The sequence below is a fragment of the Xyrauchen texanus genome, chromosome 12 (genome assembly GCF_025860055.1).
Source record: "Xyrauchen texanus isolate HMW12.3.18 chromosome 12, RBS_HiC_50CHRs, whole genome shotgun sequence".
In the NCBI taxonomy this organism is placed as follows: domain Eukaryota; kingdom Metazoa; phylum Chordata; class Actinopteri; order Cypriniformes; family Catostomidae; genus Xyrauchen; species Xyrauchen texanus.
The window spans coordinates 15,020,745-15,037,190 of record NC_068287.1 but is presented as its reverse complement, the minus strand read 5'-3'; the positions used below and the strand labels follow the sequence as shown (position 1 = coordinate 15,037,190).

At 39.3% G+C, this 16,446-nt stretch overlaps 1 protein-coding gene across 3 annotated transcripts in view; it reads left to right on the top strand.

Moving 5' to 3' along the window:
* Nucleotides 1-7,051: 7,051 nt before the first annotated feature.
* Nucleotides 7,052-16,446, top strand: part of pde4a (phosphodiesterase 4A, cAMP-specific) — an 86,910-nt gene continuing 77,515 nt past the window's right edge. Inside the window, exon 1 of one of the 3 annotated variants that reach the window (XM_052139630.1) lies at nt 7,052-7,344. In XM_052139630.1, coding sequence (XP_051995590.1) covers nt 7,052-7,344 — 293 coding nt within the window. The remainder of the gene's footprint in view (nt 7,345-16,446) is intronic. The other 2 variants (XM_052139631.1, XM_052139633.1) reach the window with 2 other exon arrangements.

The window sequence follows — 16,446 nt, the reverse complement described above, 5'->3', positions numbered from 1 at the left end:
ATATATATATATATATATATATATATATATATATATATAATGATGTCATTATAATTGCATACATGCACATTATGTGTGTGTTTATGTGTGAAGGACAGCGGTATTGAGTGGGAAGAATATAGAAGCTGCCTGAAAATATAGTTTAATTTGCTAAGAAGGTTGATGTCTTATCATATCAAAACATGTTTTGCACTACAGCACTAATATGAAGAAAACCCCACTACTGATGTGAGTGAAAACCCCATGGAGTTCTGTAGTTTGCTGAAGGTGATTGGCTGGCTGAGCAGTGTCTTGAGTCAGATTTGGCTATTAAGAAATGCCGTCCCTGCTGGACCTGGCTGCCTCAAAAAGTCACTCTGCACCCACTCTGTCAGAAGCAAAGGTTAAGATTTGAAGATTAGGATTAGTCATCAATAAACACAAACAGTCTACGATTTATATCTCCATAGAATACAGATATCTTTACACAGGACTCCAACTTGAACTAGGAGACTTTAAATTGATTTTTTTTTGGAGAAGGAGATACTCATAGGGTGGCTTGACATTAACATTTAGAAGTAAGAAAACCAAAATGTCAACATTTTCTTCTTTTGTTGTGGGTTAATGTCAAGGTTCCAATCTCAAATGAATTATATAGAAGGTTTAGAATGTTCGGAACATTGAATAAGTGTTGTGTTCCAATGAGGCAATGGGAATATTTTTCTTTTGGCAATGCTGCATCGATTTCTATTTATCATTCTCTATCTTTTCTTAAGACCTAGTTATATGTTCAGAGTGTCCTTTGTTTCTGTGCCCTTCAACCCCTAAGATCACTGCAGGAGGACAAGTGGCTTGCCGAGACTGCCAAGAGCTTGTCCTAGTAATTAGGTTAAAAGGCTGCTTTGATTGGCTAACCAATGTTAAGCCTATATGCCCATGCCTTCTTGGTACTGAGCTAAAGACTGGGGGATGCCAAGCTGTAGTTACTGAGCTACATAAACTCAAGTACCCAAAGGCCATTTAAAAGGGCAAAATTACATTTAATGGTGGATCTAATGCAACCGACAACATGCTGTTAGGCTGTTATAGAACATAGGCAGATCAATAAAACTAATGGACCACAGTGTCAAACTGGAGGCTTCCCCTGCTATATGCATGTCGATGCAGATGTTAATAGAGAACAGAATTTAAATGCACAAACTGATCTCTGTTACTATGTTCTGACGTACATGCACTTATGCTCCGATTTACATTTTCTACAAAGGCCTGTAATTCTTCCTGGACCGAGAGCCTCTTGTTGTCTACCTTAGAGTGCTTTAAGGGAAGCATAGCAGCAGAATGGACAATATGTCAGACGCTTTTAGAATTCTGCCTTTTATTTTTCCACCCACACAGTCCCCCTGCACTGTTGACTCTGCTGTAGAAACCTGTGATTTCCCAAAATGCTACTCAGAATAAAGCCATGGATAATAAAACATGCATGCAGTGATTGCATAGCATTAGGGTTTTTCTAATATCCCTAAACCAAGACCAAAATTATTGATTGTAACTGCTGATAAGATGATAAAATCTTCGAAAAATCATGTAGACTTACATTGACAGATTGTTAAAACAGTACAATGGAATGCTCGTTAATTCAAACTCCAAATTTCAAAAATTCAAATGTAAACAAACACTGTTCATTATCTATCTGCCTGTCTCTGTTTGTCTGTCTCTCCGTCTATCTACCTATCCATCTACCAGTCTCCCCATTCATCCATCTACCAATTTACCCATCCATCCATCCATCCACTAATCTCCCCATCCATCCATCCATCCACCAGTCTCCCCATCCATCCATTTACCAATCACCCAATCCAGCCATCCATCTATCCATCTACCAATCCATCCACCCACCCACCAATCTCTCCATCTGTCTGTCCTTCCGACTATCTGACAGCCTGTTTGACTATCTAGCTAGATGGTTTTTAATGTCTGTATAACCTTTAAACTTTTAAAAGTATATCAGGTTTTGGCAAGCCAATATCAAAGCTTGTCTTGTTGAACTTTACCTATGTAGCTTCATACTGCTTTCTTAAGACTGGCCAGAAATCATGAAATTAGTTCTATTGACTGAAAGTTTCTCCTCACCACTGTTGTCTATCTTTTGCTAGCTTGAGATGAAAGTTATTTTGGTAATATACAGTATGCTTGTGTGTGTGTGTGTGTGTGTGTGTGTGTGTGTGTGTGTGTGTGTGTGTGTGTGTGTGTGTGTGTGTGTGTGTGTGTAAATTAATTTAAATGGAGTTTAAAAGATTTCTTTTTAGGTTAATACAAGATTAATTTCTGTAATAGTATTAAAAAAAGAGACACAGTCAACTTAAGATATGAAGTAAATATTTTCAGAATATTTATTTTGGCTTTAGTACAATGGCAATATAAATGTCAATTATTTAATATAGTCAACAACATGTTATCTGTCTTAATGATATCTCACTAATTATTTTTCTTACACAGTAAAAATGAGTCTTTATACATGAAAATAATTAGCTGCCTTTACATTTTAGGAAGGGGGTCCATCGTAAGAAGATCATCAAGGGGTCATGGCATCAAAACGTTCACTGGTGTTGTGCATGTTTACATAGAAATCAATTTAAAACCAGCGAAGATGATTCAAAACCCTATTCAGTATGAACAGCCCCTTAGCTACTATGTTTCTCTCAGTCACCATTCACTTTCATCTTTTTTCCACACAATAAAAGTGAATATTAATTGAGACATTCTGACATTCAGCATTCTGCCTTGGATCTCCTTTTGTTTCCAACTAAAGAAAGAAAGCGGTAAGGATTTGGAACAACATGAGTGTGAGTAAATGATATAATTTTCATCTTGGGGTGAACTCTCTCTCTAGCTGTACCAAATGTTTCAAAATCTTCTAGAATGGACAATTGCTACATATTTGTTCTCAGGGGGTATGCAATGTATGGTTCATATGGTTCATCAATTATCATCTAGTGAGGCTTGACATGTCATTCCCTTTCTCCAAAAGCTGGAATAGAAAATCTCATCTTATGCACAATTGCGGGTACATTAATTCTGCCGATTTTGCTAATGTCGGAGATGATGGACTAGTAGGTAATGAGAGTGGATGTTAATGGTGCATGGTCTACTGCAAGCATGAGGGCAGCCTGGCCAGCCGTGTACTCTAAATGACACTCAAGCCTGTCTCAGGGCCCATCTTGACACTCCTGAGCCTCTGCTTTCTCAAGCTCCGCAACTCATTTAAAGTGCAATTAAGCGGTAAGAGAGTACTTCCAGAAAACCACATTGTTCTCATGTGTGCGCTTTTTCCAGAAACATTCTGCCATTAATATCTTTGTATTATCTAGAGTGCTTGGATTGTTGAATCTTTTCTCTTTCTACATTTCCCCTGATACCATGTACGCACACGCACACACACGCACACACACACACACACAGTCAATCTAGAAGTGGAGAGTGTTAAAGAAAGTGACAAGAATCAGGTAATATAGGCTGGTAACAAGATGAGTAAAGTGCACACTCCTTGTGCATTACTGCAGGAGAGCTGAAATAGGCATCGTTCTGGACTAATATCTATGTTCTTTAGAAGCCAAGTGGCAAACATATCCTGGTGTAGGAGGTCGTCATACATCATTCAAGCCAAAGTGCATTTACGCATTTGCCTCTCTGTAATACAGTTGCAGGATGTATGACCAATTGCACATGCAGCACACATATGCATTCACACTTCAATTTATCCATACCTCAGAATTAATATTTTATGGCCTTCTCACATAAGCAATGATACTCCAATTCCCTGCGTTCCCTTATGCTAAGACTAGAGTTTGGGACACTGGCCAGACAAAAAGCTTTTCTTGGCATTACATTGAAAAATCACCTTTCATGTTTCTGTGCTCGTTGTTGCTATGTATGTGTGCTTTTGGGTGGGCTGAGAAGTAGCATACGCTCATCGCAAAGTGAAAATGGGACTGTACTGGCATTCAGACACATTCTGCTCACTGGCCTTATTATTTTTACTAAGATACAGTACCGCCCCTGCATCCAAGTGTGAGTTGTGATATTTTAGTCTAAGTTATTGGGTGAAATGGGAGAGAGGATTAGATGAGCTGTGAATTTGTCTATTCTGGTCCAGAATAAATTGAAAGTGCCTGACATTTCAATTAAAATGCACATTATTGTCGAGCCTTTTGCTTACTCTATAATTCAGCAATATGTATTGCCAACGGTGAACTGTATGTGATAAAAGCCAATCTTCAATTCATATCAAAATACAACAGATATGCCAAGATTGCCCTCAGCCTCGCACGCCCACTCCCACATTTCAATGTTCTGACTATTGTATCCACTAATGCATACATAAACCTAATGCTGTGCTTTGTGTACGCAGTGGTGTGGAGATGTGCGACCTTTAAAGAAGTTCGATAAAAAGAAAACTCCATTATCACAGCAGTGGGTTAATGCAAACAGGATCAATGCAGAGACAAAAGCAAAAGCCTTTCGCCACAACAATACATGAGCTGGTGCAATCTAATTACAAGTCAAGTGTCAATATCACCACTGTCAAGATAACAGTGGAAATAGAAGACAGATGAGGCAGACCCATAAGACATTTAGAAGAGTAACATATATGCTAAATATGTGATGTTTCAGGCCGTTTAAAGGAATATTCCAGGCTCAAAACAAGTTAAACTCAATCATAAAGAACCTAGAATCGAAGGGACGTATACAATGGATGTTAATGGGGCCAATTTTTGGATGGTTTAAAGGAAGAATGTAAATCTTATAATTTGATAAAAGCACTTACATTAATTCTTCTGTTAAAGCTCATGTATTACTTGAGCTGTAAAGGTGTTTAAATGTTTTTTATGGTCATTTTAGGGCTTACGGCGTACCCTTGTCACAGTTGGCTATAACTTTACACAGAAAAGGTTAGTAAGAGATTTTATCACACGAAAATCATGTTAACACAGGTAGTGTTTACGTCTTGTGGCTTGGCCCCATTCACTTCCTTTGTAAGTGGTTCACTGTAACCCAGATTTGTGCTTTTTTTCTTTCTTTTTTTAATATATATATTTTTATGGTAATCAACATTATGCCACAAATGCTGTCGATTGAGCGTAACTTGTATTAAACCCAGAATGTTCCTTTAAGAATATCCCTTATAGAGAAGCGCCATATTTGATTTTTGACAGGAACAAAACAAGGCTGTGAGGGATGGACTTACAGTCTCCTCGATGACATACACTGTTAAGTTAGGTCCCAGATCACATCTAATTTAGTTTTTTGTCTGCTGAAAACAATCTGTAAGACCTTTGATCAATGTTTCATCAGCAAAATGATTAAAACATTTTATAACAACAGCGCACTCTCCCTGGCAGTCTGTATTCCGGTCAAAAATGTAATATGGCGCCACTCTGAAAAATGTCCAAGGTTGCCACTGTCATTCATTAACTAGAGATAACTATAAATCACCTAAACATTTACTAAAGATTCTGCACAGTCTTTAAGCAAAACAATGTGACTTTGATATTAAACCCAAAGGCAGGGTAAAACAAAAAAAACGAAGGTTAATTATGTGACAGAGACTGCCCTGCCACACAAGAAATAAATATGGTGCAAGGAAATACGTTGTTAACCAGGGGTACTGTTCAATTTAGTCATTGAATTAAATAATAATAATAATAATTAGCTAAGGAGATATTGCTATGCAATTAGCCTACTGCATTAACCACTTCAAGATATGAATTCAGTCGTCTAACTGCTAATGTGGGAGCCAACCATTTGTGATTTCAAGCAAGATATTATTTTCTCCTTGAGAATAACGCGACCCTTCCCGGTATAAGAAGCAGATATGGAGAAAACATCAAGGGAAATACTGCCTCAAATTACCAACAAACAAAAAACAAAAAAAATGTTGTATCAATTTGTTTTATGGATGGACATAATTACGGTGCTTTTAAATACAACGGGAAAAGTAGTGACTATTGAAGTGAACTGCAAAACTGCATCGAGGCGCGTGCTCTTAGAATTAACACACACACACACACACTGAGAGAGAGAGAGAGAGGGAGGGAGTGAGAGAGAGATTCGTTTAGAGTGTTTCTCAAATGCCACAATTTAGCATCTGTCGATTACTGAATGATAGGTACGAGATAAGACGGCAAAACTGAGGTACAACACGAAGATCGGTGAACTTCGATTTATAATCATTATTCTGTGGAATTGAATGAATGCTCCAAGAAACCAAGGACACGAAATCCCCGCGTGTATGGATCTTAGATACATCTATCATCCCACGCGCGATGCTCTTCAGGCAAAACGCAACATTATTCTTATAATGAAACTGTTCGCTTCCAGGTTTTAATGGAGGTGGAAGGTGAATCTCCTGACAACGAGCTTGTGTTTTAGTCTCCGTTCGTTCCAGATGTACAACATTTTCCCTCATCGGACAGTTCTCATGGCTCATATTGGAGACGCCAGTGCTTCTGGGCGAGCTTTGAGAGACATGTGCGGCATCGAGCAGCAATAATATAGGCCTACAGTATATACAACCACAGCATAGGAAACCGGTCTGGTTGATCAAAGCAATAAATCCATGAGAAGTGACCCGTCGCGCTATGAGAAACTTCAGGGGAAGAGCATCACCGGCGAGCGTCTCTCATCCGTGTGGATGTTACGACGCATCTAAATGTGTTAAAGTTGATGCGAACTAAGGCTTTCTTATCCACAGGAACTTTTTGGGATTTACTATCTCTTAATAGCTGCATTATAAACATGCCAAGAAGACAGGTCGACTTTGCGCCATCACCAGTTATCTGAACACTGTGATTAGTTCTCACAAACGCACAGAATCTTTATTGCCTTTGGACCTGGTTTCAATACATTACAGTGTTAGATACGGAGATGAGTCAGTTACGGACAGCAGGAGATTACAGTTTTTAAATAGGAAAAATACATAGCCATATCGTGTTTTTTGAATTAATTAATTTATTTTTATTATTTTGTATTTCTCTTAATGCATTGCTTTCAATATAATTATTAATTTTGCACTATGATGGAACCGCCACCTTGCTCGAAGAAGAGCTTGTCTCTTTCGTTGCCGGTTCCCCGGGAGGGACAGGCGACCCTTAAGCCTCCGCAGCATCTTTGGAGACAGCCACGGACCCCCATCAAAATCAAACACCGCGGTTACTCTGACACCGACCGGCATCACCACCGACAGATAGAGCGCTCAAATGCCATGGACACGAGTGACCGGCCGGGGCTCAAGAAGTCCCGCATGTCCTGGCCATCGTCGTTCCACGGCACAACCAGCGCATCCATAAACTGTGCTGGAAATAAGCGGTAAGAATGGAGAGTGACTGGTTGCGTTTTGAAGGACGCTCAAAAACAGTTCCTGTGCTTTTTTTGTTTGTTTGATAATGATGCTCAAAGGGTTAACGGTGCTTTTGCATGGAGAGGCGGGACGCGTGGGCATCCTTGATGATGCGTTATGCGTAATGGGCCCAGCTTCACTCTGAGAGCGTGAGTTTAAAATGTCTTGAATGTCTACCCTCATAGTAACCTTTTAACCAGAAATAACCAGCTGACCCATCACAACTAATTACTACTAATCTTAATTAGCCAGGCGTTTGCTCAAATGCAATGTAGCAGATGCGTAAATTATAAGATTGTTTGTAGTGCCCAAGCCCCCTGAGTGCGGACCCCTCAAATCGAGTGCCCAAGCCCCCCCCCAAGGTCTCTGAGTACATGTAAATATAACAGTTATTTAAGATCATGGCATATGTTCTTTCGCTCTTGGCACATGCAGACACCATATGCGCATGCCAAAAATCTCCATGAATTCGTCACTCACACGATTGGGACCCTCAGCAAGTTTAATTCAATGTATAATTACAAAATGAAAATTCTCTCATCTTTTACTCACCCTCACGCCATCCCAGATGTGAATGACTTTCTTTCTTCTGCAGAACACAAACAAAGATTTTTAGAAGAATATTTCTGCTCTGTAGGTTTTCACAATGCAGGTTAACATACAGGCAGTATAAAAGTAATCCAAACGACTCCAGTAGTTTAATCCATGTCTTCAGAAGCAATATGATTGTTATGTGTGAGAAACAGTTACATTTTTAAGTCATTTTTACTGTAAATCTCCACTTTCACTTTCTTCTGATTTGTTTATGGCGATTCACATTATTTGTTCATATCGCCACCTACTGGGCAGAAAGGAGAATTCATAGTAAAAAGTACTTAAATATTGATCTGTTTCTCACCCACACCTATCATATAACTTCTGAAGACATGGATTAAAACACTGGAGTTTTATGGATTACTTTTATGCTGCATTTTTGTGCTTTTTGGAGTTTTAAAGTTACTACAGAGCTGAGATATTCTTCTAAAAATCTTGTTTGTGTTCAGCAGAAGAAAGAAAGTCACACATCTTGGATGACTTGAGGTATATATGAGTAAATTATGTGAGAATTTTCATTTTTTGGTGAACTATCCCTTTAAACTGTCAATGTTGAAAACAACAAAAATGATTGACTCGTCCCTTGTTAATAACGAAAAAGAAGCAAAAATTGCAGATATGTTAAGGCACTTACAGTGGAAGTCAGTGGGGCCAGTACATAAACAATAGAATACACAAAGTTTCAAAAGTATACCAACAAGATGTATACATTTGTGTGTTAACATAATTTTAGTGTGATAAAAAAATCACTTACTAACCTTAACTGTGTAAAGTCATGTCCAATAATACAACTTCGTTGTCATGACAACATCACGCCGTAAACCCTGTAATCTGGTAATATGCTGTAACGCAGGTAAATTCCTGATTTTAACCACACTAAATTCATGTTAACAAGTATGTTTATGTCATGTAGCTATACATTTAAAACAATGTGTAGTTTATTGTTTATGAACTGGCTCCATTTACTTCCATTGTAAGTGCCTTGCAGTTACTGCAGTTTCTGCATTAAAAATAATAAACATGGGACGAATTGAAATAATGTTTTTAAGGTAATCAACATTATGCCGGACATGCTGCTGATCTGAACTTGTTTTGAACCCTGAAAATTCCTTTAACGTATAATTTCGTGAAGCGGTTTCTCACTCCTCTGATGCTCTGCATTTAATATTATGGTCCCAAAAATGTTGGTATGTGGTCAACAAGCCAAAAGCATGCACAGAAAGACCAGAACTATAAATGCTATTCCTGGGATTTTGAATTACACTAACATATCACTGACTGTGTGGCACTGTTACAAATAATCTACTTGAATTTGTTTAGAATTACCTTAAACAGAAACACAGATTTGTCAGCCTGACATTAATGTCATTTTTGTGGGGTTGTACAATTTGGTGTAACGTACAATGCATTACAATACCCTCAAGGATGAGAGTGGGTGTTGCTAGCTGTGTTTGTTTATAGATATGCATACAGACTCTGATGTTTGTGCTGGAGGAGGTGAAATGTGCTGTTCTGTTGAGGAGAACCTCAGGAAACCAGGTCATTATTACAGTAATAAACCAGCTCTATGAGGGCCAGGAGCTCTGGGGGATGCAGAGAGCTGTGGCCCCGTTTCCTTCCTGTCAGGTTTTTGCCTAGGCCACAGACGGCCTGCACGGCAGGCACCTGGAGAAAGGCCAGCTCAGCCTGACTGTGATGTAAAGCCTGATTTGTATTCCAGTCCTCAGGACACGCTCTCAGCGAGTCCAAGAATTAGTGCAGCAGCACTGGCTCGGACTGTCCTCCCTCTACTGTGGGCGGCACGGTGTGAGAGAGAGAGAGAGAGAGAGAGAGAGAGAGAGAGAGAGAGATATGGTGAAAAAGCTGCTTATGAGTGCGTGTAACTCATGTAAGTGATGTCAAAAGAAGCAGAATGACATGTCATTCTCTCCCCTCATACATATTGTCGTGACATCAATGTGATTTGTGTGCATGTACATGTATCTGCCAGCAAAGCATAGACCCTCCTGTACGTGTGTGTGGACTGTATGTGGGTTGTTGACAGGATGACCTTTTTTTTTTTTTATAAATATCATAATTTTAGGTTAGATTAAGAATGCACAAGGGAAAGTGTATATCATAAATCCTGTAACTGGTCACAATATAAAACATTTTCACGTCAGGGTGGGACAATTAAAAGAAATATCCAATAGGCTTTAGTTAACAGTCAAACTTGCCAAAATGTCAACTTGCCAAAGGTATTTCATGTCAACTACCCATGTGTACATGCATATGTTTTGTCATGGATGTTTTCAATTGGTTGTGTGTATGTACGTTTGTTTGTGAGTGACTGCATGCAGGGGTGTGTGCATGTGTTGCCGCAGGTTTTAGTGAAAGATGGTTGATAATGGGCCGTTTGCATGTGCGGTCACATCACAGAGGTGAAGGTCATATTTTTATTTTCATTCTCACTTTTTTTTGTTTAGTAAGGCTATATCCTGGTTCTGCCCAGACTGTCCTTTAATAGGCACTCTAAGTTGGGTGTCTTGCCCCCTCTGTGCATTTATTGAGCTTAAGTAATATCCAGTTTGACCCCCTTGTGTCATCTGTTCCTCTGAACCTGGGGCTAGATTCAGATCAAACTCATACACAGCTGCATGCCCAATGTAACATTAATGCCTCATGTTTTGCCGTGTGAGGCACTCAAGCCCAACTATGTTCATACCCTTTCATGCCAGGCTTGGTTAGGTGGATATCCTTGAAGAAAGGGATTTTTTAGTGAGTAGAGGTTTGACAGAGCAATGTAATTCATATGAGCTTCTAGCAGAAGTTGTTCAGTAAAATAGAAAGTCCCGCGGGCCCACCAGTAATTTTTATCTGGCCCTCCGACTGATTTGATGAAATCTCAGCCGTGAGTTTAACATTACAGCTCGTTCAACATTACAGCTCGTTCAACAGCATCGGCGGTCGTCAGAAGTGATCTGTGGTTCAATTTGGGACAGGAGCCCACGTGTTAAAGCTTGTCTTGATATAGTTACTCTCTTCTCCAAAAAATGAACCAGCACCAATTAGATGAGCACATTTGATCACGTCTTATTCAATCAAATGTATTTATGCAAATACATCATAGCAGTTGTTACAGAAGAGATATCAGCTCATTTGCCCATCCTTTTTCAACAGTAGATAAATCGATTATAAAACCCACACCTTCAAAGAAAATTCACATAAAAATGATTATTTTTAAGTGAGTTTGCATTTATAGGGTTAGGGTTAGGCTGCCAATCGCAGGGTTGGTGGTTCGAATCCCGGCCCACACGACTCCACATGCCGAAGTGTCCTTGGGCAAGACACTGAACCCCAAATTGCTCCCAATGGCAGGCTAGCACCTAGTGTGAATGTGAGTGTGAACGAGTGATTGGGACACAGTGTAAAGTGCTTTGGTAACCTCTAAGGTTAAAAAAAGTGCTATATAAGCGCAGACCATTTACCAATCACCACTGAACCTGCATATATGCATACTGTATATCCTGATTGTGTTTGGTTCTATATACACCTGTGATTTAGCATTCTCAATCTCGAACATCATCAAATCAGTTTGTTCTCCGTTTACCAATGATTATGTGCACAAATATCTGTCTCCTGCACAATTTCACAATATGTGCAGAACAAGGAAAGGCTGATTTTTCCCTTGTTGAATGAGATGATATTAGAGTAACAGAACAGACATTTATTTAATCTAAAAAGACAGTTCAATATAGATTCTTTACCATCGCTCCCTGTATGCTTATTACGCAGTCTGCGTAGGGCACCAACTCCCTAGGGGGGCACCAGAAACTCCACCGGCTGCCCTTCCTCGCACGTTATATGTTATTCAATGACCCGATAGCAGTCGCGGAACACAGACAATCACCTCGCACTCGCACAATACGTGCATAGTGTATCAATTTGGCAAGCGCCGGCACTGATTAGACTGCATTGTTTTCTTATGTGGATTGATATAAAAGATAAAAAATAGCCCTAAGATGTTAAAATTATCGTTATTATTATTGTTTTTATATTTAAAGTAAAGTTCATTAAAATCTATTTGTTATTTGAGGGTGTGAGGGCATGTTTGTTCTTCAGCAAGATATTTAGAAGGAATTTATGGCCAGACCTTAAAAAATATTATTTCATGTAAATTAATTTAATGTAAATAGTTGCATAGTATTAATACTGTTTAGTTGAGTTTTTCATGTTAACATAAATTACAATGAAAGTGTTAGATAAGATAAATACGTTTGGAAAGTTTGGCCCCTGCTGAGTTTTCAGCTGGATAATCTGGCCCCCGCAAGAAAGTAGTATGCCATAGGGACATATTCAAACATCAGAGCTGATGTGACGAGAACGTTCTCTCAGGATCTTCAGATGCTGTGTCACAGACTGAACATCTCTCATGCCCTTTGGCACAATGAAAGCATGTTGTTCTCTCCTATGACAGTATTTATTTTTGTCATGTCTGAGATTAGAATTTTTAGATCAGCATTAGTGTTCAAAAGTTTGAGTCCACTTTTAAAAAATGCTTCTATTTTGCATTTTTATAAATTATTAATACTTTTTTCATTGCAAATTATTTAGAGTCAAGTTTGGTGTAAGTGTAAAGAAAACTTAAAAAATTATTTCATTGATATAGATTATTATAAATTCTGATACTTCCAGCATAAGAAACTGCTGAAAAATCACAAAAACTTGAGGCAAAATGTAACTTTTTAAAATGTAACTGATTTGACATTATATATCTCAGAGTATAAATAAGGTAGCTCTGAAAAAACTGCTTTTGTTTTGAGTCTCCTGTATGTGAGTATCAATTTTGTGTTGATGTGACAAAGCAATCAAAAGTTATAGCATTACAAATATAATTTATTCTAGTGTCCAAAAACGTCTCCAAACAAATAAAACATAATAAACGTACATAAGAACTAATTACACATGCAAATACAACAATGATTAAAGGTATGCTCTTTCTCTAAAGCATGCAGGCATGAGTAACGAGATCTTACTCAGTTCCATTCTTTGTCATTTGAGCCATGAGTCATGTACTTGGTGTCATCTCCTGGTGGCCATATGTAATTAGAGTGAATGATCCTCTCTGCCCATATTTGGAAGACTTCCACCTCTGGTTGCAGAGATCTGAATCTTAATATGATTGGTTTAGCATTCCATGACATTGGACAATGTACTACATAATTTCCGATAAAGTCATCTCATCCAGATAAAAGAAACTAATGTTTTTAGCCAGATAGCACATTATGTCCTGTATGCTCATTGCGCTTCATGTGTGGGCTCGTTATAAAGATAATTCTCTACAGTATGTAATGTATGTGATATTTTATTTTTTCATGAAGTTATAAGTGAAAACACAGCAAAAAAGCAACACCTGTTTACACATAGCAAGAAAGACATATACTATACATATACTATACTTTTTATCTGTGGGTAAAACAAATTATCAAACCCTATCCCTGATCAAACCCTATTTGATCAGTATGATGTTTTTACCAATTGCAATAATATGTGCTGTGCAAATTTTTTTATTTGTTATTTTAAGATATCAAAACAGGACACTTTGGATCTGTCTGCAAATGTCAAAGCACTTGTTCAGATTTGGTCATAATGCCTACATGCAATATAAAGTACAGCTTTTAAGTTTTAAATGATACCTATCGTGTACCAAGACTGTAGTTTGTTTAGATTTTGATAATTCGGGCCAGTTCAAGCTTAAACTATTAAATCCAGGATTTCAATATGAACTTCTGAACCCCACTGTATTCACTTATCTCATAATTTTGTATATACCTGTTGCTGAAGGAAACATGATGAAAGATTTATTTGAAACACCATGATACCAAATTGAGTTTCGAACACATTTGGTGCTGAAGATTGATAATTTAGCTTTACTCTATTTTCATTGCTGTCGTTGACAGTATTTTTTATTTATTATTCAATATAATCACATCCTTCTGTTTATACTCCCTCCCAGTCGTGGCTTGTTTTACTGTTTTTGAGCCTTTTAACCATAACTTCCACTGAAATATTGAGCTCAGTCTGTCATTTATATTGCAAAATTCACCGGTTCTGCTTTCAGTCATTAAAACTTGATGGGGTGCTGTGCAATGAAGGGTGTCTGGCAGCTTTAATTTCTTTTACTTGAAATGCGTCTGTAAATCCATTTGCCTTCTGCAGCCTTACCTTTGTTTGTGTGTATACCGTATGCATACTGGGAAGTAGCTTACTGAACATGTCCCATTAACAGAAAAGAGAATGGACGACACTAAATGGCAGAACAGCTCATCCTGCGGTTCTGTTGCTGTGGTATTTTGTGGTTGTGTAAAATAGATACATTTTCCCTAACAAGGCAAAAGAAAGTGTCATTTCATGATGCACAGTAGGCAATGTTCTTTTAATATGCTGAGGCAAATATGTTTTATTGCTGTGGATTTACACTTTCAATAAGCTGGCATCTCTCAGAACCCAGAGGTAATATTGCACAGATTTACTGTAAGTCAAATTGCTCATAGTTGTTGTTTAGTTTTGGTCCCTGTCTGGATTTCAAATACTCCCTCTTACCTATTCTTACCTCTGTCTCGTTTCTCTTACTTCTTTTGCTCTCTTGCCTGCTCGGTCTCACCTATAATTGAATCTATATACAAACTATGTGGTGTTTGGTTAACAGTCTGTTGGAAAGCTGCCAAGCTCATTAAGCACTTAATTAGATACACCTGCATATCATTTGCTCAACAATTGCGTTGGTGATTCACATATAATGCATTCTGTAAATAAACTTTGTATACCTGTAGTTATTACCTAAAATACATTTTGATCAGTATCTACTCAGCAGGAAACCGATGGAGTGCGTACTCCAGGTAGGGAATGAGGTTTTGCCCCAAGTGAAGGAGTTCAAGTACCTCGGGGTCTTGTTCACGAGTGAGGGGACAATGGAGCGGGAGGTTGGCCGGAGAGTCGGGGCAGCAGGGGCGGTATTGCACTCGCTCTATCGCACCGTTGTCACGAAAAGAGAGCTGAGCCGAAAGGCAAAGCTCTCGATCTACCGGTCAATTTTTGTTCCTACCCTCACCTATGGTCATGAAGGTTGGGTCATGACCGAAAGAACTAGGTCGCGAGTACAAGCGGCCGAAATGGGCTTCCTCAGAAGGGTGGCGGGCTTCTCCCTTAGAGATAGGGTGAGGAGCTCAGTCATCCGTGAGGAGCTCGGAGTAGAGCCGCTGCTCCTTTGCGTTGAAAGGAGTCAGTTGAGGTGGTTTGGGCATCTGGTAAGGATGCCCCCTGGCCGCCTCCCTAGGGAGGTGTTTCAGGCACGTCCAGCTGGGAGGAGACCTCGGGGAAGACTGCATTGCCTCGAGAGTGCAGTGTTGATCTGAAACAGGTGTTATTTGCGCATGCAACCAGAAGAGCTCTCAAGTGTGCATCTGATCGTGTCTGTTCCACTATAAAGCAAGCAGCTTTAATCTCTCACTAGGTGGAGAGATTACATCTCCACACTGGCCTGGGAACGCCTCGGGGTCCCCCAGTCAGAGTTGGTTAATGTGGCTCGGGATAGGGAAGTTTGGGGCCCCCTGCTGGAGCAGCTGCCCCCGCGACCCGACTTCGGATAAGCGGTTGAAGATGGATGGATGGATGGATGGATGGATGGATCTTGATCAGCAAACATTTTCTGTTTTTATTGTTAATCTCAAGGCATTTGCTTTTCCTTACATTGATAAAAAGCCAATCTTTCCTCCTATATATTGCTTAACTAGGCGGCACATTTATTTGCCTTTGCAAATATTCTCTGAATGTCCATACTTCAACGTGCACTGCATCATGTGTTTGAGTGTTTTTTCTGTTTCTTTCAAATGTCATTTTGTTTCCCAGACGATCCCTCGCTGATTTATTGTAGCCCACAGACACTTGAGTCCCTGTGTTATTGTCTGGTGTTTCTGGCCCCTCCTTCCTCTTTTGACAGATGAGTGTCTCTCACTCATATCTCTTGTTCTGAGGATATGTGCGCTGTGTTTCCACCTTTTAGCGTCCTCCCTCCACATCACGTAATCTGTATGATTCTTTGTGCATGGTAATTACTGACTTCGATCTTGCCATCCTTTGCTCTCTGCTTTTCTCTCTCCTCCTTATCTTATTTTTCTGATTTTCGCTCCATATCCCTTGCTTTCTCTTTTCTCCACTTGTCTTTTGTTCTCCCCATTGTGCGTTGCTCTTTTCTCCGGGGCCCATATGCCACTCACATTGAGTCTCATGCACTTGCTCATGCTCACCACTGAGTTAATCACACTGCTGGTCTATCTTTAAATCTATCATTGCTTCCCACTCTCGTGCATGTGTACAGAGATCATCAGTGTACAGACAAGCTCATTGCCCCTCTTTCCATTCCCCCAGTGGCTGAATGAACTGCCCAGCATTAGACTTTCTGCCGTCACTTATTACTTCTCCCAGTCCCTGCGGGTACA